Source organism: Cebidichthys violaceus, unplaced genomic scaffold (assembly GCF_023349555.1).
Source record: "Cebidichthys violaceus isolate CVI_PGR_0920_01 unplaced genomic scaffold, fCebVio1.0.p SCAF_5, whole genome shotgun sequence".
NCBI lineage: Eukaryota > Metazoa > Chordata > Actinopteri > Perciformes > Stichaeidae > Cebidichthys > Cebidichthys violaceus.
The window spans coordinates 13494576-13520365 of record NW_027176705.1 but is presented as its reverse complement, the minus strand read 5'-3'; the positions used below and the strand labels follow the sequence as shown (position 1 = coordinate 13520365).

Here is a 25790-nt window from a genome sequence, read left to right as displayed (position 1 = left end):
TTTGAGATTGGTTATATTTTTATTAGCCTATAGCCTAATGCAAAACTCAAATGAACATCAAACTCTATGGCTACGCAGACTTTCTTCCCCGTTATGCACGCGCATATATTGTCTTAATATTTAAAGATGTTGAAAGCCGCAGTGATCCCCGTCTGTTTCCCTCTCCTTCCTCCAGAGAGGTGGAGGCTGTTTGGTTGGAGATGTGGGTCGGAAGTACCGTAGTTTATGTATGCTAATAGGGAGAGTTGGGGGTTGTAGCTAGATATTTACGTTCAGTGGGAGCCGCCCTTCATTCACCCACATGGTTACCAACTGGTCGCCTTCGCGCCACTTTCCCAACCCCGCAATCATTTTTAACCAGCGTATCTGGCTTATAAATTGGCTCACGATCGGCTCGGATCTCACTTTATGTTCCGTTTTTGTCCGCGGGAAGAAAAGTTTTCTCAATAGTTGCGTATTTATTTCTCTCTTTTGTCGGTAAGAGACTACACGGCAGCCCAAGCAAGTGAGCGAAGATGGTGGATTTCGGCTGGTGAGTGTCTACCGAGCGCATGTTTATCGGCAAGGAAGTCGGGTTTTGGGTTCTGTTGTTATCTCCGTTTCGCTGACTCAATTCTCAAACGATGTGTTTCACGCGTGTTTTTTAAAAGTGTCTTTAACATCAAGCTGGTGGGGATATCCAAACATTAAAACATAAATGATATGCTGGCGATGAAAACAGTGTAACGTGAGGCGCATGGCAGCCCCCTCTGCTCCACCATTGAGGGAATGAGGGAGATTTGAAAAGCTGTCCGGAGCTTTCTCCGCTGCGCTTTAGCAACTAGTTGACAAAAAATCAGGCCTCCTAATAACACTCGAGTTGGTATAAACGCGCTAGTCCGATATCTGAAAAGTAAGTTTGTAAATCTGGTTAATTTGTTGCTCAGTCTCGAGTGCAGTGGTGTGTGAGTTAAAGTGCCCCCCAGAACAAAGCAGCAGCACATGGGGCAGTTTTAGGCCGCGCGTTTTAGCTCAGCTAGCTTAGCCTAGCTGCACACCAAACATAGTTTTACTGTTGGGTAAGGACAGACTATACAACGGTAGGCATCACATAACATAAAGTTAGGAGTAGATAAATACAGCCAACCCAGCGGGACAGATGTGCCGTTTGTGTGTTTTTTAAAGTGTGCTCGTTTGTTGTTGGCTAACGGCTAATAAGTGTCGCCCAACTCTTTATTTTATGAGCTTGCAAACCACATAAAAAAAAAAAGCCAGCTATTTTACTGAAAATGTCACAACTGCGCCAGTGGCCTCTTCAAGTGGTATCTTGAGTCATTGTAACGTTAAAACGGTTTGCCATGTTTTCTTCGAGCTAGCACATTAGCTCGCAGCAGCTAAGCTACCTTCCCAACCAGTGCACGGCTGCTAGCATCTGTTCCTACATGGACGGTGATCGTATTTTGTTGGAGGTCCGAAACCGCAAGCCACTGTGGTTCCTCTAAATGGACAACACGCAATTGTACATTTCAGTGTGCAATTCTACGTTGGCGTGTAGCTCGGTTGGTTTAAAGTCATTTATGCTAAGGTTGGCGCACTTCGAGGCGCCATGTTAAAGACGGTGGGGGAGGGGTGAACAACACCGTTCCCTGCGCAGGCGCCCCCGTGTCGCAGGGGAACGCGGGCCGCAGGCTATGCTGCTCATTCATGTTTTTCAGTGACCTCGTGCTGCTGCGATAAATCATAACATCTTGGCTCAAAAACTACCGCTCGCACTTATCGACAAACCAGTGATAGTGGTGCACTGCTATAACGGATGGAAATGCGAACTCCGCGTTTTTAATTGCAAGAAACTGGTCACACGTGCGCACACATCAATCAACCTGCATATGTAACTTGTTGCAATGCCAAAAAGTCGTGTTCGTTGTCTTAACAAGCTATCCTGTGTGTCGTTTTTCATTTTCAGATCCGCCACGAAGTGCAGGACCATAAACCACATTTCCAACCTGGAGCCATGTGGCCATCTCTCCGATGGTGCTGGAGGGCAGCAATGCTGTAATCGGTCTGTGTATTGTCAAAGTGCTTACAGTGCAGGTAGTACTATGTGATACCTACTGCAGTGGAGGCACTTACAGCAATACCCTGACACTGATGTGCAGATTCTCTGATGTTACATGTCATGTGAAGTACTGTCTTTGTGCTAAGGTGCATCTAGTGCAGATAGTGAAATAGACTAGCACCTACTGCCCTAAGTGCTCCTTCTGGCATAAGGGGCTGTGATATGCACCACCAGGCCATTTTTAATTTCCAATTGGGCTCAAATATCTTGCAGTTCTCTGCTAGTTTTGCATAGTTGCACTACAAGAATAGATGAGTTGTGCAAATCTATGCAAAACTGATGGTGGCCTGCTTGCTCTCCACCTGTTAAGATTTTTGGTTTTGGGGGTCGTCACATTAAACACTGTTTTCATAATACACATGTAACGCTGTTTTGAAAACCAGGAGTGTTTTTCCAGTGCTCAAGTGAGTCGGTTTCAGCAGTACTAAAGTGCTTATAGTGCAGGTAGTGTTTTTCTCCTATCTACTGCAATGTAAGCACTTGAAGTACTTCTAACTTACTGCGTCTTTCTGAAACTCGGATGCTCATAATCCCAGAAGATCTTTGAATCGTCACATGGTCAGTTTTGCTGGTTTGCATTCAGCTTTAACTGATGTTTGCTGTGCAAATCCATGCAAAACTGACTAGGTTGATGAACTATGTTCTGGGCTTGCTTTTCATCAAAACTTGGGACGTGTGTGATATTTTGGAGATGTCCCTTCCCGTACAGGTGGGGATCGGTAGCAATGCTGTGTACCTGGAGGTATTGCACTTGTCCCGGCCTGTATAGGAACAAGGAGATGGAGCTGACCCGGATCATGACCCAAGTGATGAGAAAACTGCTGCACTCAACTACATGTCCTGTAATGTTTTGGTCTGTATGAAAAGTGTGTGATTCTTGATGGGTTGTATTTAATTGTAGTGTTTCTTGAAATAGAATACATTTTAAACACTTTTCTCTCTGAATGCTTTATTATTCAAATCTCTTTTGATTTTGGTTGAAACTGGAACAACATGCGGTGGCAAAATGTGTTTTGGTCAACAAACCTGCTGACTTTGCCAAACTGCACTTGTGATTTCTGCAACCTGGTGAATAATGTACCAATGTTGCATTACAAGTGTGTTTTTTCACCACATTAAATGAATCCCGTTTCCCAGCTGGGCCATGTGCTTCAGATCTAATTTGTAACAGAACGTTCAGCAGCGTTGATGGTCTATGAACACCAGACAGGATCTCAGCCCTGATGGAAGTCATCATATGAGCGCATGTTCAGCAGCAGTTATGCTTATACTGAAGGGAAAAGGATTGGTATAGTTGGGTATTAATTTAGCATATTTAGACTTGCATGGCAAACAAAAAACATGGCTATAAAAATAATAAAATGACCATAAACTGTATTTAAGCTTTTTAGCTGAACTTCTTGTCTTAAAGCAGGTTTTGTCTGGTTAGACATGTGGGCCACAACTTGAACTAAATGTATAAAGGCTAACAAAACTCTTCTGAATATACTTAAATCTTTAAATTGGTATTTTTTTGGGGGAGGAAAGTTTAAATGGCACATTCTTTGAGACCAGCAAATGAAAACACGCATTCTTTCTAATTAATAATTTAATGACATGGCCATCATTAAAATCTCATATTTCAGAGTTTTGTTTAAGATAATAGTTTTATAGAATGTAATTGGAAAAACGAAATGGTTTTCAAATAGAACTATTTAAGATTGGCAGTCATGTGTCACTTAATTCACTTTGGCTGATTTTTGGACATTAACAATCCTACCTAGTTAGTATGAATCAACACATCAGTAAATCCCTCACAATTTGTAGGGACATCAATTCAGAAAAATACATTTCAGTTAAGTTCTGAAGTGAGATTTGGGGTTTTAGATTGAATTCATCACTGTAGCCTACATAGTTAATAGATCTTGAATTGTCATAAAGAAATAAATCAGTGGTTAAATGGAGGTCGGGGTCGGTCCACTAGATGGCGCCGTGGGGCCGCGGCTCAGCTGCACATTGAGCCGCGGAGTGCAGGTACGGGTACGGGTACGGGTTAGGGGTACGGTACCGCCTCTGCTGTCGGTCCAGCCAAGTTGGACAACATGCCGCTTTCAAACAGACCCGTCACACCGCCGCAACTTTCTCCCCGCGTGTCTGGATTTAAATGATGATCTGGAGAGTTTCATCGACACGAACGTTCACGCCACACAATCGACGCTGAATCCTGAAACCTGGGATGTGGAAAGGGACTCACCTGAGCGGACTACATGTTCAGAAGAAACCGTAACTTCTAAACAAGCGTCTTTTTTTTTGGTGGAGTATTAATCCTGGGTTTTATTAAAATGGGTGATCTGTGGGCGAACTGCGTTTTCTTCCTGGCGTGTTGCTCTGGGTTCTGCTTTGGAAGCCCGAACAGATGTGACGAAGTGCGGAAAGTTTTCCAACTCCGACAGATTGGACCAAATCAATTATTGCCTTTAAGCCCCAGACCAGGTAGGTCATGTTTGAGTTAGCTGTTTGTGTGTGTGTGTGTGTGTGTGTGTGTGTGTGTGTGTGTTTCTGGTTTATTGTTTTTTCTTCTTCTTGCAGTTAAAGTCTTATAAACCAGCCAGTAATTCAAATCAAGTCCCATTTCTTCTTGATCATTTTCCTCATTTGCATCTTCTTAGCGGCCAAAGCATGTCAACCCCTGATTGAAAGAAATATGCTTGAGAAGTCACTCAACACCTTATTACGTTTCTGTTGAGCTCACTGACTGCACGAACCTGTCATTTTCTGCCTTCTTGAAGTACTCTTTGTAGTCACAAAACACACCTTTTAAAAACACATTTTAGAGGCGTGTGTGCAGTCATAATGATAATATGGAACAAGAGAGCCTTAAGTTGTTTAAAGTGCATCCTACTGTGGGACTTTTCAATGAAGATAGTCTGTTTTGGAGGAAATACTGCATTGTATCTTAAATTACTGCAAGAATAAAACTCACGGAAGCTCTTTCAGAGTGATCTCTAATCCTTGGTCACATTACTACTTTAGTTTATGCTCAGCAGTGTTTCAGGTTCATGATAAATGTTGAAATATTTGAAATACTCAGGAATATGTTTTTTTATTCTATGTAACCAGTAAGTAAAGCTGCTGAGGTCACTTATTGGTCGTGACGAAAAAGAAACCATACTCTGCTCCTTTTGGCTGTCTAACGCTGATAAGTGGCTTGCAGGGATAAACAGGGATCATATTGTGTAAAGTTAGGTAAACTAGGCGTCACTTAACTTTCTGAACACCACCCATAATGTAATTCCACATGACAAGATTTAGGGGGGGGTAAATTATGGGTGTGGATATTTCATGTGGGCCATCATTGACTGGACGGCTTGCTGCTGCTCTCTCTTGGAAAAGTAAATCTTAATGGTGTTGACTACCCTGCCACAAACTGCTCCCTAAAAACTTCGCCACCTCTTTCCTCTGCTGCTGCGAGGAAACTGAGTACGTTGACAGAAACCCCCCCAAATGCCTCCTAAAACCTCTAACTAACCCTTATAATGCCATCACTGCTCCTGCTCCTTACATGAACACGTGTGGGACTAAACCTCTGTGCTGTTTCTCAACTGAAAAGTTCTTTCTCTGAGAGGAATTGTGGGTGCCTCCTGTAGTAGCGACGATAAGCTCCTGATTCAGTAGCTACTCGCCCTGTAAAAACACATGCTACTGTTTATAGCTGCAGCTTCACTGACCTCTCTGGCAACCTCACACACATCCTCCAAGTCTAAACGCATCTAGACATTGGGAGGATGTTAATCGTTTCCTTGATGGATTCAGATTAAATACGCTGAAATACAGCAGATACTGTAATGGGAGATAGCGAGAGGTAGAGTCAATCCGAGAGACCTTTTTTTTTTTATTTTAGAAGTTATCTATAATTGACCCGTGGGCTTGTGAAAAATAACCTCCAGATATTCCAGGAATCTGAGATAGAGAGAGCTGTTTGCTAATAAGAAGAGCCAAACAGCCTTCAGCTTAGGTCAGAACACAGCGAGTCAGAAGTCTATCACCGCAGCAAACAGAACCTGCTCTTTGTGGAAATAGTTCTGAGAGCATCTAGGTTAAGAAAAGAAAAAAAGGAAGACCTGGGGCTCTTTCAAGTTGTCTTATCTGGGAGAGTTTAAATTCCTCCACGTGTGCCATCGCCTGCACTGCTCCCTCCTCACTCTTCCTTGAACCTCGCAGGGAGCTGATAGCGTCTCGGGCAACAAGCTCTGCACACTCTGCCTAGGCATGTCGGAGGGGCTTTTGCAGGAGTTTTTGGGTCTCTTTTGAGATGTTTTGATTTTGTGTGAAGATTGCTTGCATTTGTTCCTAGTGGAAAACCTGAGACGTCACTTAACGCTTACGTGATAACGCTTTGACTCAGATCTCCTCTCCGGGTCTACGTGTTGTGGTTGCTCAACTGAAGCGTATTTGAACTTGTTAGAAATGTGCCCTTGCTTTCTGTGTAAAGCATGTGTACTACAGTGATGGTTTTAATATGATTTAATATGACCAGAATCAACTGCTGATGTTTTACACAGACATGATCAATTTCTTGATCACCAATATTTTTTAGGCCTGTTGTTCATTCAGATTTCCCATCATCTTTTTATGCACCTTGTTCTTCGTTTATGTGTCTCTAAGATGATGATGATCCGCTGACGTTTCCTCCTGCGCCTTTGTTTGGCTTCTGTGGTTCTGATTAAAATCTCTCCATTGTCTGGATTGCATGACTTTAAACTCCTCGTGTTGTTCTCTTGCGGAGGAATGCTGCTAAAGGAAGCTGCTTGTCACTTTGAATAATTTCCCGTTCTTCATACAGATAATACTGAAGATAGTTAGACACACTCACTTATTCAGGCTCGCCTTCGGGCAGTTCAAGGTGTCAAATCCACCTGACTTGCATGTCTGTGGAATGTGTAAAGGAAAGTGGAGCCCCTTAAAGAGAGCATGCAAATCACCCCCCCGCTCAGTTTATGCCTCTCGCGTATAAGCATTTCATTGAAGTCACAGAGGTAATCATTCTTTTCTCTGAGAAATAAATACCCACAAGGTCTATTGACACCATGAATCAAACATTTATTGTCAGTTCTATTTGACTATATTAAAGTAACTATATATTATTTAGTATTTTCTAACAATAACATTCGTTAATATTTCTCGCATGGAACAAAAAGAGCAAAGGCGTATGTCATTTCTTGCTAGGTGGATTAGGAAATACTGTCGCACCTTCAGGAACTGTTTCAATCCTAACCTTCTTGTCTATACTGAGGTAAGATCATAACATTCGATCTCAATGGCCCTCAGGTTCAGACCTTCAGGTGTGCATGTCCAAGAACCTGACCTGCTGCACCAAAAAGATGGAGGAGAAGTACCAGGTGGCGGCCCGCAGGGACATCCAGAACCTCCTCCAGACATCCAGCTCCGGCCTCAAGTTCCTCATCTCGCGCAATGTGGCTGCTTTCCACGGTAAGAGTTAACTGGTGTGTATGTGTGTGTGTGTGTGTGTGTGTGTGTGTGTGTGTGTGTGTGTGTGTGTGTGTGTGTGTGTGTGTGTGTGTGTGTGTGTGTAGTCATCGCTGTTAAACTTCATAAACGTGTGCTGAGATGAGAGCGCAAATGTTTACGTGGATAGTTGTATGCGTGTAGGTGTTTGTGTGTCTCTTCGAGTTGGAGTACACATTTAGGAGTGCAGGTTTGTGTGGGTGTAGTAAAAACATTGGATGAGTCAGTGTGTGTGTGTGTGTGTGTGTGTGTGTGTGTGTGTGTGTGTATGTGCGCAGTGAGGCTCCACTTCAGCTCAAACAGAGGGGGGTCTGTCCTCCTTCCAGATCTACCGCTACACTGTGATCCTGAGATTAGATAGGTTAGCTGTTCCTGTAGGAGACTCAGGAGGCCGTCTGTGAGGGGTGCATGTCTGTCAGGGATATGTTCTGTTTTTTTTTTTACTAATAGCTTCTCTTCCTGTGCGTCCTGATAAGAAAAAAAATCAAATCCTCCTATTTAGAGTGCTGGGACGCAGTCGTCGTCATCGACGCGTCCTAAGCAGGCTGCCGTCCATCCCCGCATTCGTTTTCAACCTCTGACTCTTATTGTTTTCCATTCCTCTCCATCTTTTCCTTCAGCAGCGACTGACAGTTAACGTACGTACAGGCATCAACTTGCCTGGGTCTGTGTGCTCTCCCTGCCCAGCGTGGGATGCCCCCCCCCCCCCCCCCCACACACACACACACACTTCTAGCTGATGGCTGTCATGTGACGGCTGAAACGAGTGGGCAACAAATACAGAGCTTATGACTTGAATGTACAGTCTGAGACATATCATTAAGCCAATTCACTTTAACGATGTGTCTCAGTATAAAGACGGGCTTTTATCCGACTCCTAAAATCAAATGATTTATAGGAGAGCCTCCGCATGATCACAGTGTTTTAGCCGAGGTTTACAGGGGCAAAGCCCTGTTTGTGTCCTCTAATGTTTGATGTGTCTACTCAGGCTCCGAAGGTGAACTAAAATACTCAACTTTTATGATGACGTTCACGAAGCATGCCACCTACTGTTAACTTAAAATATAGTTGCAGACAGCTTTATGAAAGTTGTTAGAGGGCAGGGTTATCCATCCATCCATGCATCCTTATGCCAGGCTGGGTCATGGGGGGCAGCAGGCATCAGATGGTATTCTCTCCCCAGCAACATTTTGCAGCTCTTCCTGTGAAACCCCGGGCCAGAAGAGAGATATAATCCCTCCAGCGTGTTCTGGATCTATACCTCGGGGCCTCTTACTAGTTGGATGTGCCCAACTGATAGGAGGCTGGCATTATTATATATTTAATATTGTCAAATCCTATGAGAAGAACAAAACAAAACGTTAGTTCATCTCTCAATACGTTGTGACTTCAGCTCTCAGCCCCAACTGAAGATGTAATCTTTTAAAAAATGGTTCACAAATACATAGTTTCTTAAATTTAATTTCCCAAAACATGACGTTTTTAGCAGATTTTCCTTTTTAATCGGGGATATATTTCCAGCAGCATATTAATACATATTTAGTGCTCAAGTGAGTATTTATATTGCACAGAAGAGTAAGCTGAACCAGGCTTTGGCTACCCTGACAATAGTTGTTACGAGGATGAGTTCATTGTTGGTTTTGCTCTTTTCATTTCAAGTGATTAAAGGCTGCAGGGGCTGGTAGCCGTCTCAAAATACTCTCAAAATGAACAGCACTCACATGGTTTCATGTGTGGAATGGCAGCCAGTGTGCTCTCCTGACAAACCAAACAGAGTTTCTTGTCAACATCGGCTCTCATCAGTCAACAAACACTGGCGGCTGCTTCCAACATCCAGGCTGTGTAATACAAGTGGCAACAGACGCTCAGCAATTTAAGTCTCATATCGGAGTCACGGCAGCAGCGTGCTCTGAATCTTACATTTTGTAAGTGTCCCTAAGGTGGTTTTTATTATTTATTTAACTGCAGTCCTAACTAGAGCCGCATCTAACTATTATTTTCAGTAGCGATTAATCTGATGATTCTTGATTTACTGAATAATTGTTTGGTCTCTAAAACTTTAAAACAGTGACAAATGCTCTTCACAATTTCCCAAAGCTGTCTTAAACTTCCCCAGAAAACAGCAAGTATTCACATTTGAGAAGTTGCCATTCAATTTTGTGTTGTGTTGATTGATTAATCGTGTAAAGTTGCCCTGTGGAGTTTCCTTGTAAATGAACAAAGTTTCATAAGTCATTCGGTTTCTCACTAAAACAAACTGGGCCTCATGCAAGAACCACTCGTACGAACAGATTCCTTCTTATGTGGCTTGTACGATGGAGAACATGCCGCATTCACAAATGTTCTCGTATTTTGAATTTCTTCAGTCCAAGCACAATTTACGAGTGGTCCAGACCTGTCATGTGCAATTAACCTGCTGTTATCCAAGCCCAAGGTTTTCACTAATGGATTTCATTACTTTGACTTTGAAGCCATTTGAAAACCTATATAAATTATCCTTCATAATTATGTTGACATTATCCTGTTTGAATTATAGACTAATGCAATCCTAGATTTATTCATACAGACGAGGGATATCATTAATTTAAATTGGCAATTGTATAACACTGCAATATCAATATGTCAAACTGCAAAACGATTTCAATTATTTGACGCCCCTCCCGTTGCAGTGATCAATCACCTTGCTGTGGTGAGATGTTTTTCATGTGGAGCCATTTCTTCTTAATTTCAGTGACAGTACGACCCTCAGGTGACACTGCATTAACAGCACTCGTTATTTTCCCCCATTTCTTGGACTTTTAGCAGGTCCCTTAATTTTGCTGCTGACGTTGTTAAAAAAACGTTTTCTTGATGGATCTCTGGAAGCAGGACTTCAAATTAGGAAATATGGGGCAGGACGTGTAGCCTTATATGGTATAACTGGGAAGTTGATTAAGCTAATTCAGAATGATCATGAACGCACGCTCATTTACTCACAGGTGTAATGTTTATGCTGGTCATTTACACAGTTATCTGAAGTTAGGAGAGTTTGCTGAATCCGACGTGGGTCACTCGCACAAAACCACCGTACGTAAAATGTAAGAGAAAGTTAGTGTATACATGAGGTCAAATAAACATGTAGAGTGTTTACCTCCATTAAACATCCGCAAAACTGTTTATTAACATTTCAAATCTTGCGTTGTTTACACCCGTGTTTGCTTTCTAGAAGTCTTCTTCTTTGACTTTGTTGACGCATTACTTAGTTTGTTGGCATGTTACCACCAACAATACAAACAATAGTGTATCCAAGCATATCTTCCCATATAAGTTATTGGTTAGATCACACGTAACATGGCTGGTAAAATGTGTTTTTTTTATTTATCATAACTTCAATCAAATAACACATTCAAATGTGTACCTCAAACCCAACTATTCTTCTCTGCCTGTTCCATATTGTTTGTCTGGTTATTGAAGTAAATCTGTGCTGAAAGCTGATGCCTGTTCAAATGTTGATGCAGACTTTTTGTCTCATAGTCTTATCTGTTTACACACACACACACACACACACACACACACACACACACACACACACACACACACACACACACACACACATGCACAAAGCCAGAGAGAGAGCCACCCACGTGGCATTGTTCTATTTGGCCGTAGAGGTTTTAAGAGCCTTTGTCACATGGAGAAAACTCACTGTGGCACCATATGTATGGGAAGCACGGAGGGACAGAAATGTCTGGCAGGTTCCTCGATCTTAACATAGTGGGGAAAAAAGAGCTGTTCTTCTGTTCATGTGCAGACATAAAAGAAACACAAGTCAAGCATTTAATCCGTCTTTCCTAACCAGGGAGTGTTCAATGATGCTGAATTAATATGAGTGAATTGTTTGTTGTTCATCTTGTGTGAATGTGAGTTTTGTTTTGGGTGTTTTCAGATTGTAATTGAAGTGGAAACGGGCCAACAACTTTACGGATCATTTTAAAATTGAAAATAAATTTGATGCTGACTGGCCACCCTCAGCAGGATGACTGTTCTGCTTTATCATAAACAGAACAAGAAGAAATATGTCTCTCTTAGGAGGTGGGTGGGTTGGGGCTCTGAAGAAAAAGTCCCTTGGTTTTAGTCTCCGAAATGATTGGCAGGCTGTGCTGTAATTTGAGAGACAACAGAGAACAAGCGGAGTGTATACTGCATTACAACCACAGACAGGAAGATGGACGAGTTGAAAGGGGCGAGGCTAATGTGGTCATTTGTTTTGTGCAAAGCCTTCAATTAGGCATCTTTATATGATGCAGCTGAAGAGAGAGGAGGGAGGAAGAAATTAGAGGAATGTAGATGGATAACAGTCTGAAACACTCAGGAGACATGAAGAAATAACACAAACCAATAAAATGCTATTTAAAATGTTTTTTTTCTTCGGGGACTTGATGTTTTTTTGCTTGTAATGGGGCCATGATTCTGAAAAAGAAAAAGAAAATCAAGGGCACATGTAGAAAAAGCGCCCAATACTTTAACCTAATGAGTAATAAAGCGAAAACAAGTGCTTGAGATGTTAATTATGAGTAGAGCTTCAAAGCACAGCTCATCCCGCAGTAATGGCTCATTACATTTTTCTCTTTTCTTCAGAGGAATGCGCCTCAACATTTTAATATCTGGTCATTAAATGAACCTGACCGCTGCCTTTTCATCATTTCACAACCAAAAGATAGCTGAATAACTGGGGTAAAAAAAAAAAAAAAAAAAAAAAAGTATAAAGAATGAAGACGAAGTTGATGGCAGACTGTCAAGCAGACGACCTTTGGGCTTTGGTTCCAGCACATCACTTTTTTTCTCCCGTCTTGCTCCTGGTCTGTCAATAAGTCTCTCAGGGCTGCATGTTTTCATTCACCGGTTGTGAGGTTCCTGCGTTGTCCACACAATGCACAAATATGCGGCCTGCTGAGCAGGGCTTCAGGGGAGATCTTTTTTTTTCTCGCCCTGTGCAGGTTTGTGTTACATCCATGGCAACCAACCTGTGCAATCCCAGTGCCCCGTGGGGCCGGAGTCAATAAAACTCAGAAACAGAGCGCACTATGAATCAGCTGTTGAGGTGCCTGAGAGACCGTCTGAGGAGGGGCGCTCGAAGCATAGCAAAACGGTCTGAGATCACCAGATCAAAGGAGTGCCCTCCTTTGGGACGAGCTTTGATTTGAGAAACTATTAAAGAAGTGTATTGCCTTGTGCTGACTGCAAAACTGAAGGACACTCCAGCTTCTGTAAATAATAGAATGAGTGTCCTTCCTTATGTGACGCAAAAAGCGATATATTTGGTTATTAGCTGGTCCCTTCTGGAGTGACTGTCAGTCATCATGGTCCAACTGAACCTGAATTCACTAACAACTATGAAATATTACATGAATAATTTCACATTTTCAATTGCATCACATGTAAGTGTTACCTTAAGAAGGACAATCATGAAAATGTTAAGACAGTTAGCTTAGCTTAGCATAAAAGGCACCAAAGGGGACTCTATCTAGCTAGCAGTACCTCAAATGAAGCCAAAATGATGAACTGCTGCTTTACAATAATAGTTTGATATGTGGGGAAATGAGACGATGGGAAGATGAATATCTCACTCCTATCTGTTTAAGTACTGAGTTTGAGTCCTCCGATCGAGACATCAAATGCACACTAATTAACAGCTTTATCCTGTTCATGTAATCCATACAGAAATGATAAAGGTGACCGTTTTTACATAGGGGTTAAGTGCTTTAACTGTTTCTCTCTGAGCGCAGTGACGTCCTGGAGTCTGTTCAAGAGGTTGCCAGGGAACCAGCGGCTCCAATCCCGGCTGCTGACATTTTTTACATTTCTGTTTTTTTATGGATTAAACACACAACTAGACACAATGGGTTAATCAGTGAGATGCAGAGGTGTTGGTAGACATTGTTTTTGTTTATCTTTGGACAAAGCCAGGCTAGCTTTATTCCCCTGCTGCCTGTCTTTATGCTAAGCTAAGCTAACCATCTCCTGGCTCTTGCTCCATGCATGCACAGACATTGGAGTGTGTTGGATCTTTTCTTCCAACCCTTTGTAATAAAGCGAATCAGTGTTTTCCTGAAAATGTTGAACTATTCTTTTTAAACAAATAAAGCACTTGTGCTGTATATGCATACACACTTTATGCAAACCTACAGGCTGTAAGTTGTTCAGTGTTTCTTAGAACAAAGGCAAACATTTGGAAAATCTAAAAAAATAGTTCTCCAAAATGTGATTTTAATGTCCCATAATTCATCTTGAAGACTCCCCCAGTGTTACATGACCACGTGATGAGACTGGCTGTTATACATTCAATGCTGCTGTTACTTTACTGTGTGTGGCATGAAGATGTTGTGAGCATTAACACTCTGTGGCTTGTGGTCTTCCTTCCAGTCAATGTTTCATTTTGGTTTCTAGCCTGGGAAAATAAAAAAGTTCCTGTCAAAATGAGACACAGGAATACAGCAGACACGGTTGGCCAAACCTTTGCTTTTCTATTTGCTCTGCTTCTAATTGTGAGCTACTGTTTTGTCAGGAGCACAAGGGGTGCCGATGAATGTAAGATCAAACAGTCTGGACTGAGTGCTGGTTTTGTTGAATTGGAAAACTAACCTGTTGTGCACGGACTTGGTATTTGCACTCATAAATGCTAATTGTGTTTCTGTTTACCAGCCTTTTTAAAGGATCCACTGCTCATCTTTAAACCAGATGCACCCGAGGGTCCCCCATTTGGACGCAGAGTACATAAAAACTTAGAGAGTTTTGTGTTAAAAGTAACTGGCAGAGAACCCACGAAGAACGAATATAATGATGTTATAGTTCTGCAGAAACCTCAGCGTCCTGGGAACAACATGAACTAGGTCACTTCTACATGAGACAAACACATCTCCCATCAGCCAAGCAAACAAATAACAAAATATCATAAATCATACTCGATATGACTAGAAAAGACCGGAGAAAACAGCTGCTACACTCCGTTAGCAACGTGCTACCTACGAACATGCAGCATGAAAAAGCACGTCCGCTTGACGGAGATTATGGACATAGTTTCCATTTCTCTCTCCGGTAAACCATCGCAGAGATATTCAGCTTCGAACACAAAAAGTCACACAGCTTTCATCAAATATTGTACTCACTTTTGGTCGAATCTCAGCGAAAAAATGAAATATCTCCGTACTTCCACTGTATGTTATGTCCAGCTGCATGTGCTCCGTGTGAATCCGTTCGATTCGTGTCTCTCCGACACTCCTCGGCTTCTTGGGAGGGTTGGAAGCTCAGCAAATTAGATTTCAGATCTGCCATCAGATGGGACGTTTTTGAGCTTTATTGGCTAATAGTGCTGTCAATCATCTAGCTTTCAATTCCAGGCAATTCTATTGGCTCCTACGGTTCGAAGGATGTCTCAATGATGAAAATCGGAGAAGGGGGGGCTGAGATACAGCCCTGAACAGAGAGAAGGGCTGAATCTGAAGCAGTATTTGACCTTAAACTAAACAACTAAAAAGGGCTTAGAAAGAGCTTAAAACACTCAAAAAAGGTCCAATCTTCTGTCTTTTGATTCATTGAACATCAGGAGTGATACATAGAAGTGATATAGAGTGTTTTTGAATTTAAAAAATACTTTTTTATTCAAATATTGGAATATTTGATCAGTTTTCTAATTTTATATGCTCTATATTTTATAAATGTTTCACTGTATCTATGTATAGCTGTGTATATAGAGCCTATATCAGTTGTTCTAAGAGCTCAGCATATTTAAAGTCTTGGATTTCCATACTTTCCAAAAAACAATATCCTAAAACTGCTGTTTTTCCAGGGCGAGCTTTTGAGTTTTCCAAGTTGTGCTGTGTTCCATCCTTAGCTTATGTGAACCTGTAACATGTATTCTGATAGTTCCATCATTTTTCTCATCTCAAAAATATATAATTTTTTTTTTTTTTTTTTTAATTTAATTATACACTTAATTAGGTATTTCTTATCTTTATTCTAGCTGAGGCCTGCAAATAGGCCTCGTTTGTAAAAGGTTTTAACTCTTTGAATTGAAAGAGGAACATATTTGAATGGCAGTGGCCCCACAGCTTGACTGAGAGGAGACCACAGTCAGCCGTCAAATTACAGCAGCACAGCCTGTGCCAAACAAGGAGGTCTCGGTGGGGGTGGGGGGGGGGGGGGGGGGGGGTTGATTGCTGCTGATTAGACAGATGATGTTTTAGAGTTTTTTTGTTTTTGTTGCAGTTTCTATTTTAGTGCAGACATTCCGGTTAGTTTATGTCCAGTAAAGTGTGTGCTCTGTTGGCTAACACCACAACCACAACATCCTGAGTTTGACTTCTATAAAAGAATATTTTTCATTTTATTGAAAAAAAAAATCATGCAACAGTCAGCAAGTTAAAACAGGCTTCAACTTTGACCTCTGAACCTGCTGACCCCATGAGGCACATCCAGTGGCAATGAAACACTAAGATAAGTTGGAGTTTTAATATTAAGAGTGTTCCTTGTGTTTTGTAATGGGTTTATTTAGCTTAAGAAGTAGGATGATTTAATCAATCCATACATCCATCTTAATCCTTCAGTTTTTACTTATAAATCACCAAATTTGGAGATTCATGGGCCATTAGACAGCTCAGGGGAGGTTTGGCACCGTGCAGTTCCTCTTTTAGCATTCTTCATGTAGGATAGAGATAGTAGTAGATAGATAGAAGTAACGTTTGTTCCGGAAATTGATCAAAGGTGTGGTGTTTACTGACATTTTCAAAATGACCAAATTGGGCGATACATGGCTTTCTTTGGACATTGACTTATTCTTTGTTTACATATTCCACATTAATTAAAATCGGATTGATTTGGAGCAACTTGGTAGCCCAATGGTTTTTGAATGAAGCTTAAATAACTACCTGCAACTAAATGTTAAAGCTGTTTTGTTTCTTTTTAAGAATTGAAAGGGTGAATCTATTTCGACGTGCTTTGGCCTACACTCATGTGTGAGTTAGTGTGTTTGTTGGAAGCCTGATTCTGTGTCGCCCTTAGAGGCAAGGCGACAACTGCCTTGAGGCCCCGGGTCCTTTGGAGGCTCCCAAAGGCAAGGCCCTATATTCAGTATTTGCAAATTAGCTTGAGCCTAGTAAAAGTCCTGCATTATTACCTGTCTGGTAGAGAGGCCTGTGTCCAAATTTACATGGCGTAATTTTACATGGACAAAACATTAAAAACACAACTTATATTTGTTATTAAGAGCCAGTTAAAGCTGAAATCCATCAATGTTTTGGTAAAAGACCCTTTTTTAGCAATCTATTTCGTCGATTAGTTGAAATTAGTGTGTACAATTTTGAAATTAGCGCAGTTATTGTGGCTGGAGTTACTCTGCTATTGAGAAGTTAAGCTCAAGTTTGTCAGGTGGCACTTTTCTGGTTTGCAATGGCAGTATCTTCTAATTGCATCACTGAAGTAAATTAAATCTTTGTATCCATTTTCAATGTCTAACACATAAAGTGTATATTTTGAATTACATGGTGCTTTGTGTAATGTGAGCAGTGTGAACTCTGGCCTACTAACTAATGACATAATGACATCATTTGGATTGTCTCGTTTGACTAATTTCCACTGTTGCCTAGTTGCTTCAGAAGTCTGAATTTTGGACAAACACACTTCTTCTGTATTAACTTTTAAATTCCAGTGTGATGGCCGCTCTTCAGTGGATATCCCGAAAAACCTTGTACTAAAAGCAGAGCCACCACACTTACCTAACTGCTCCTTTGCAATCCACATTTCTCCAAGAGTTTCAAGTTCACAAACAGTAATTTCTTACCAAGGACAGATATTGTGCTGTGACCAGCCCTGAGCAGCACTGCATCACTGACTACAGTAACATAGTGTTCCCTTCCAGTAAAGTTTCTATGTTGGTCACAAATTGGCAGCTCGCCTCAGTCAGGAAAAATATGCTGCTTTTTATAGCACTCTGCATTTTAGGATCTTTTGTCTTGAAAATGAACATTCCTTGTGTTACAGTCCCCTCTAGACACCAGACTGCCTCGCATAGAAGTTGCTTTTGGTCCAGAATGAATTATCTCAACAATGTATGGATGGATCATCATGCACATTAGTAGGCCTACAGACATTCATGGTCCCCAGAGAATGAATCCTGTTGGCTTTTATGTTCCCCTTACACCAACAGGTCAACATTTTAACTTGTCCTGTGAGATATCTCAACATCACTTGGATGCACAAAATGTGTGCAGACATTTATGTCCCCTGGATCATGAATGACTCTGTTGACCCCGTGACTTTTCCTCCTTCCAATTGTGGTTTTGAATGAAATTGCTCTGCAGTGTTTTGAGTGAATTTGTCCAATACTCTTTGTTTACGACCAAATATCTGCAAAATGAATGACATTCCCATTACTCTCAAGTGTACTTTGTTTAGTGCTAATTAGCAGATGTTAGCATGCTAACATGCTAAGTTACGGTGACTGTGGTAAACTTACCTGCTAAACATCAGTATGTTCAGAGCATTTCCCCCCCGATAAGTCAAATGGTATGTTAGCTTTTTTTATAGGGAGCATGATGTTAGCATACCTCAAAGCACAACTGTGCCGCTAACACGGCTGTAGACTATTTTATCTTGTTGAGCAAACCATTACAAAGAACACTCTTAGTGCTTTTTGTCAAGTATAAAAAAAATATATAACACTGAGTCCAATAGTAACCAAACATGCAGACCTACTAAAATGAATGATGAATACATGCATAAACTGAATATATAGTGGTGGTTGGATTTATTTGAAGATTTCATATGTTGATTCTCATAGCTGGTCTTGAAATCCTTTCTAACCTGCTCTCTGCTCTTTTTGTGTTGGACCTTTATCAGACTCTTTGTCCACCGGGTCTACGGCTGTGCCTTCTTTGTTGTCACTCGTACAAGAGGAGTGTGTGTGTGTGTGTGTGTGTGTGTGTGTGTGTGTGTGTGTGTGTGTGTGTGTGTGTGTGTGTGTGTTGGTGTGGGTGTGTATTCCAGCCAACGCAGGGGCCTCTCCTCCAGATTTCCACAGAATTTGGGCATGGCTTTGTGATTCAAGGCTGGACAGTTGATCCAGGGGAGGACAGAGAAGGGAAAAAGAATGCGAAGGAGAAGAAGAATGAGCGAATGACGGAGAGAAAGTTGGGAGGATGCCAGATTCTATTGAAAGTCTTTGCATAGTGTTTGAAGTCAGAGGATGAGGATTTAGAGGGAAGCAGGATTATTCAGAGTCAATACCCTTCACAATCCAAGCGTTTGGACTGCTGCGAAGAAACTACGTAGTCGGACAAACCACGGCTGCCCTTCCCTCCATCTCCTTTCGCAGCCTCTATGTCAGACATGCTGGTTAGCGTAGCACTTTTCTAATCTTGTTTCTAATCAGTTTATGCGCCACTCTCTTATAGGTGATAGTTTAACATTTTGGGAATATGCTTATTTGTTTTCTGGCACAATAATGAAGATCTATAAGAGGGGCTGGCATCACGTGACTGACCAGGAAGTTGTAATACGGTTTAGTCACCATGTAAAATTGGCTTCAAAGCTTGGAGCTGGCAGCTTGTCTGTTATATTCGAAGCTACCAGCAGTTGGCTTAGCTGAGCACACATACAGGAAACGAGGAAACAGCTAGTCTGGCTCTGTTAAGATTAACAACATCTGCTTACACCCCAAAGCTCACTAATCAACATGTTACATCTTGTTTATTTAATCCAAACAAAAACTGAACCGTTAAACGCGACAGTTTTTTTTTATTGCAACTGTTCCGGGCCCAGAAATAGTCCCTCACATAACTTCCCATGTTTTTCTCCATATTGTCTTTTGTACAGATTAAACAATCGAGGTATAACGTGTTAATTAATGAGCTTTAGAGGACCAAGTGCTGTTAAGTGGATATTTGCTACCTTACTCAAAGTCAGGCTACCCGTTTCCCCCATCTTTATGCTAAGCTAAGCTAACCTAGCTTCAAAACAAACACAACATCAATCTTCTCCTTTTAATTCTCAAACCATAAAGCAAAACTGGCTAACTATGTCATTTTCAACATGTTTTACTTTACAAATGTTAAAGCATTTATCGCTCATCCTTCTCTTTCAGATTGTTCTTTCAGTTTGCGTCTTTTAAACCACAGAAGGGAATGTTGTATTGTCTTTTTCTATTTATAACTTTTTAATACCCAGTATCCTCATCTGACATTCCAAGAGAAACCCTTGAGTGCTTTTACAGTGTCGGACGTAAAGCTAATTGCTGACTCTCCATCATCTTGCGAGACTGTGTGTGCGGTTGTATGTTCAGTTTACTGCTGCTCAAGAGATCCAGTTCAGTTGACACACTTCAAATCCAGCTGTGTCCCAGAGGTGGACATCAGCAGTCACACACACTTGCTAACATGAACACGCACACTGACTTCCTCTGTCTTACATTCTGCTCCCGTCTCTTTCAAACACACACTCACTGCACTGTAGCCACTCGCTGCATAGAGATGAGCCCTAAAAATACACACACCAGTCAGCACTTTACATTGTTTGTCTCCTGTGTGCCCGTTTGAAATGGAGATTTATGGCTGCTGGCTGTTGTCTTAAGGCCATTTTCTAGATTGGATGATACAGTGCGCTGCTAAACAGGAACTGTATCTGTATGACAGATTTATACCGTTTTTTTTTATCTCCTTTTTAGAGATTTACAAAGTGTTGAGCTGTGTGAAGACCAGCGGAGTCATATTCCGGTGTGATGTTTGTGCAGGAGAGCTGACAGTGCAGCTAAGAAAATTTACAACTGTTAGCAGTGTACAGCAGAGACTGAGCTGACACTCACAGCTTTCCACACAAACCATGTTACTTTGATTTGGTGGTATGTTAAGTGAATGGTTCAGGCCATAATGGGCTCTTTTTCTGGAAGTAGCCCTCAAGTTAAACCAAAATTCTTTAAATAATTTAGATGTCCAACTTAACCCAGACACAAATTTGGGCTGTACTCTGGTACCTCAGAACACTTGATCGTGAAAAAGGACTTTCCATAACTGATACTAAGAGGAAACTGCTAAGGTTTTACGACAAACACTACAGTTTCTATAAAAACATCAGTGTCATGTTTTTCTCTTAGACTCTCGGCTTGTTCCTTAGGATTGTGCTTCTCTGTTTGAGTGTAGTTGGAGAGGAGAAATCACCTTTTCTGCCAGTCTGACGGAAGGAAGTATTTCCTAAGTAAGGAAGGAGCCCCCAGGGATTAGTCTGTAGTCGTCTGGGCGATGAAATCCTAAACACAGCAACACACCAAGCCTACTGTCTGCTCCCACTCTCCCCTCTTCTTCTCTTCCTCCTCATCCTGTCCTTCTCCCCCACATAGCAGATATAATGGCATAATGGTCCTTCTTATCACTAGTATCCTGGCATGAGTGACAAATGAATGTTGTTTTTAGTGCCGGGAGTCCAGTGTCTGATGGCCTGTTCTCTACAGCTGATGAGACAGTTTGATAAACCTAGAATAATCTGTTTTCTCTAAAAATTTTTACATTAATGATTATGTGATAATTTTTACATGCTTGTGCCACAATTTAAGATACTTTTTCATAAGCTTTGCCACTTCTCTGGGGGTTGTTGACACAATCTAATCCAAACTGCATGTAAGCTCCAAAAACTGCAGTTTATTTAGTTTTATTCATTCATAAAACAATACATATTCAATATTTTCTAGTATACAGTGTTTTACAAAATATGGCCATTTGAAGGCGTCACTTTTGCCTTTTGTGAAGTTGCAATACACATTTTCTGTCTATGTTTTTTCTAATCAAAAGAAAAAAAAGTACAATGGTGAAGCACCTTTAGCTCCTTTTGGTGTTTGACGGTGTTATCTAAAAGTTACTTTTATCCTCAAGGCAACAGATGAAAGAAAGATTCCTCTACCTGCAGTTGAACAATTCAAGTTTACATGATTGGAGCTTGAAATCTGCAACCTCATCTGAACCAAACTGTAAAACCTTTTCATATGTTTTTAAAACCTACTAAAGCAGCGCAGGTATCAAATAGTTGATCATTTGGCAATATTAAATGCCAGATGTTGAAGAACAATACGCTTTAATGGATGTCTGATGTTGAAATTGCTCTTTGACTTCACTGTCTCAGACACACCGGTTAGTTTTGCAGGAATGGAGGCGCGTCAGTATGCTTTTGTTCAAGTCATATGCTTATTTAAGGGCTATTATAATCAAAAGGTAATCAATAACATAATGGTTCCTCTTTTGTGGGTCAATCAACAAGGTGAAATAACACAGCGTACCGATTCCAGATCCTTGAACCTAATATTTCATATTGTCTTTTTATAAATCTAATGTAATTATCCAGTTCAATAGAGTAATCAGCGGCGTGCTGTGTGCATTAGGCCCTCTATTCAGGCTTATGACAGCCGGGTTGGCTCCTTCACTGACATCTAAGAGCTCCCAAAGGCCAGCCACAGGAAATCCTCCACACAGCCTCACACAGAGCCAACATTGAAAACTAATGAAAGCTTTATTATAGTATTATGATTTTCACTCCGGCTCTTAAAACTGTGGCAGCTCGCCCTCTGTCTGTCTGGGTTTCTATGTGTGTGAGAGTGTTTTCTTTTAACAAGGGAGCTAAACCTGACCAGTGTTTCTACATGTGCAGCATGTGTGAAAGGGTTTTTGACCCCCCCACACACACACACACACACACACACACACACACACACACACACACATGCACACTCACACTTCCCTACAAGAAGTACTTGTGCCCCACTTTATTGACCCTCTCTGCTTCTTTTCCTGAACGGCATATTAAAGGCCATGTTCACAGCGGAGCTCTGTGCTCTTTGAAGTGCTCAAGAGCTGCAACAGATCCTCAAATATTGACTTTAAAGCCTTCTGGAGAAGAGAGAGAGAGAGAGAGAGAGAGAGAGAGAGAGAGAGAGAGAGAGAGAGAGAGAGAGATGGAGAGGGAAAAGGGTACATGTATAGACAGATGGAAGTGTGTTTTTTTTTTTTAGTTCAGGTGGGTGTTGTCAGATTTATTACAGGATGACTGAATTTGCTTTGGCTAAATATGTGTTTGTCAGCTGTTAATGTAGGGAGGAGCGTGTTTATTGATGCGGAGGAGGAAGTACACAGAGATAAGGGCTGATGGTAAGTTGAGCCGGCCTCCAGGCGGTATAGATTAAAATGACTAACCGTCTTAATTTGCCTCTCATCTCATCTCCTCTCCTCTCATTTTCTTTATTTTCCCCCTTCCTTATCTATCATTCCTGCTTCCATTTCCCTTCCTCTCAATTCCTCTCCTTTTTTCCTACCCTCCTTCCCTTCACTCCTCCTTTTATTTTTCTCCCTTCCTACTTTTGCCTCCTTTCCTCCCCTTCTTCCCTTTCCTTCATCCCTTCTTATCTTTCTTTCCTTTCCTCTCTTCTCCTCTGTAGTTTAAATTAAATGAATCACACTTCACCCCCCTCCGTCCTTTTTTGAGAAACCCAGAGCCAAGGCACACTTCTGTAACACCTCTGAGCAGGCGACTGTTTTCAGTTTTAAAACAATGCCCCCTTTATTGAAACCGAGGACGGAAGGAAAAAGAAAACATCCCGGGGCTTTTACATTTTTCTCAGGAACCCTTTTCTCTGCCATCTGCAGGTCAGAGTGGTCAGTCTGTTGGTGTTTGCTGTTCTGCTGCCCAGTCGAAAAGGAGGCAGAGGGTCAAAACCTATAGAAACAGTTTGAGATTGGACACTTTGATGCAGACTTTCCCTCTTTATGTATTTCTCCCCTTCCTCCTAAGAACGTGCTTGCACATGTACCAGCACACACAAACACAAACATGAATAAAAGGCCCAGTTTTACCTTGTGGTTTGTTTGTAGATCCGAGCAGACAGGTACACTGAGCTCAGTCACGCACACTGAATAAGAACGCTTTACCTCCATCTGCTGCTGAATCGGGACAGTTGTTGTTTGTTTGTGTGTACGATGAAGCAAAGTCTGATTCATTTAATCTCATCTTGTGTCTTTTCATCATGAATAATTTGACTTCTGAGCAGCTGCAGCCAGGTGGAGTTTTCAGACTCTTCCTCAGCCCAAACCTGGAAAGCTGTGTGTTGTGTTGTGTGATAACGCCGCTGCTTCCTCTTCATCACAAACTAACATGCTTACTGCTTACTGTGTGAAAATTTGTCATGCCAGAAAAGCAAAACCTGGACAGTGCAGCATTCAGTGGATACAGAGATTACATGCTGGTTTATTTTTACGTTCTATATTTAGCAGCTTAACAGTCTGTTAGTTTGTTAAAATAGCTTCCAGTTTACAGCCTGAGAGGAAGGCATGTCAAGTACTAAAATAGACCTAATTTATTACCAGGTGAATCTATAGCAACTTGGCACACATTTTTGGAATTGGTGATTTACGTAAAGGAAAAATTTAAATACATTCTTTGATCTTAGGCTGAAGAAATGAGAGTCTGACATCAGTTAGAAATGCATGTGGTAACACTATTTTACGTGTCAGTCATTTCTGATTTACTTAATAATTTTGAAGAAGTTTCCTAGAAACTAGAACTATGTAGTTTGGTTTAGACAGTGTTCAATTTGTACACTTATAGTGCACAGCAGCTCTGCTGAACATGTGAACATGTGTCCACAGACAAACACAAATTCAACTTGTATGAAGTGAAAAGAAATATACAATTGACTTGAGTTAAAAAGGAGCTGATCTTTTTCAAATGAAATTGCTATTTACCTTATGATTAGTACACAATTAAATTCAATACATTTTTTGGGAAACTTTTAAGTAAATGACCAAGCAGTGCTTTGGAAAAATTCAGACCCATAAGATAAAATGAGTCCCTCTGCATTGTGTGGGACAATTTATTTTAGCCTCCACAAACATTTGTGCAGAAAACAATCATCATCATCAATCTCCATCCTGGAACAACAAAGCGTGCGAGTGCTCTAATATGCCCCATGAAGAAGACATAGTTTCCTGTTGACTGTACAGACTGTGCCGCCCTGTAAGTCATTGACTTTCATTGTGTGTCTTTTGCTCTGGGATGAGCTGAACCCACAGAGCCACTGACTCATCCTCTCTAGATGGAGAGTGGCCTTTTCTGCAGCCTATCAGATGTCACCGGGCTTCTCTGTTGTGGTCGCAGCCATTCACAGAGGATGAATCACATTAATAAAAGCCATCTTTGTTGCTCAGCAGCTCAGCTGAGGTCGGCTGGTGGCATTTGAGCGCTCGAAACCTGGAAACATGGGAAGCTTCAAACGCAGGAGCTGATATCGACGCGATCTGTTAACGCACACTACGGTGTGCATGTAGGGATCCACGATGCAACGTGATACATTTACTGTATCGACAATGCTTCTGCTTATTCCGTTTGTGTGCTTGTGTGTGTGTGTGTGTGTGTGTGTTTGTGGGGGGGGGGGGGGGGGGGGGGGGGGGAGAGAGAACAGGAGCTTTGGTCTTTTGTCTGTCTCAAAGGGATCTTTAACTACAAAGGCTCATCTTATTTCTCATCCAGCTGACTGATCAGTTCCCTCAATGACGTGTCTATGAATACAAATACACACGCATACACACAGCGCTGATGCAGTGTATTGACAATACCTGCACAAATGGTTGCTTAGCCATCATATCAGATATATGACCTTGTTGAAGTCGCAGTACCGCTTTTAGTTTTTGGAGTTGTAAATAGTTCGGCAGCGCGAGTGCGATTTGTAAACTGCATCCGAAGGCCATGTTTCACTATTTTAATGGTTATTAAAGACTTGCTTGCTCACTATATTTGGTGCTCATGAAAAACTCACTGAAGACAAATTGTTCTCACTGCCAGCACAGTAAGTGTGTGTCATAAATCTATCTCGACCCTGATATCAAATAACTCTTCATTTGTTTGAATGTATCGTGGTTAGAATTTCATTTTTTCATTTGTAGGCGTTTCATTCATCAAATTTCTTCAATGAGTAACATCCTCTGTACTATTTTAGGCTAATCAAGTGATGTGAGTACCTTGGAATGTGTGCAGATCTGACACTTTAGAAAATGTATATTCCTTGACTGTACCTCGACGTTTTACCAAAGTACAAAATACAAATCTGGATAAGCTGCCTGTGGCTGTTTTTGGAGACAGTGGGCAGTAGTTGGAGGGAGCATGCAACACATGTTTAGTCAGTTGTTTC

At 41.4% G+C, this 25790-nt stretch overlaps 1 protein-coding gene and 1 long non-coding RNA gene across 2 annotated transcripts in view; both read left to right on the top strand.

The window, feature by feature from the left end:
- The first annotated feature begins 323 nt into the window (after positions 1-323).
- On the top strand, positions 324-3029 carry LOC137887710 (uncharacterized). The gene is made up of 2 exons (XR_011105065.1): positions 324-532; positions 1943-3029. It is a non-coding gene; the product is annotated as an uncharacterized lncRNA (long non-coding RNA).
- A 1133-nt stretch (positions 3030-4162) lies between these two features.
- The window catches only part of gpc5a (glypican 5a), a 107479-nt gene continuing 85851 nt past the window's right edge, over positions 4163-25790 (top strand). The window contains exons 1-2 of the mRNA XM_068730641.1: positions 4163-4567; positions 7403-7564. Coding sequence (XP_068586742.1) covers positions 4417-4567; positions 7403-7564 — 313 coding nt within the window. The 5' untranslated portion in view covers positions 4163-4416. The remainder of the gene's footprint in view (positions 4568-7402; positions 7565-25790) is intronic.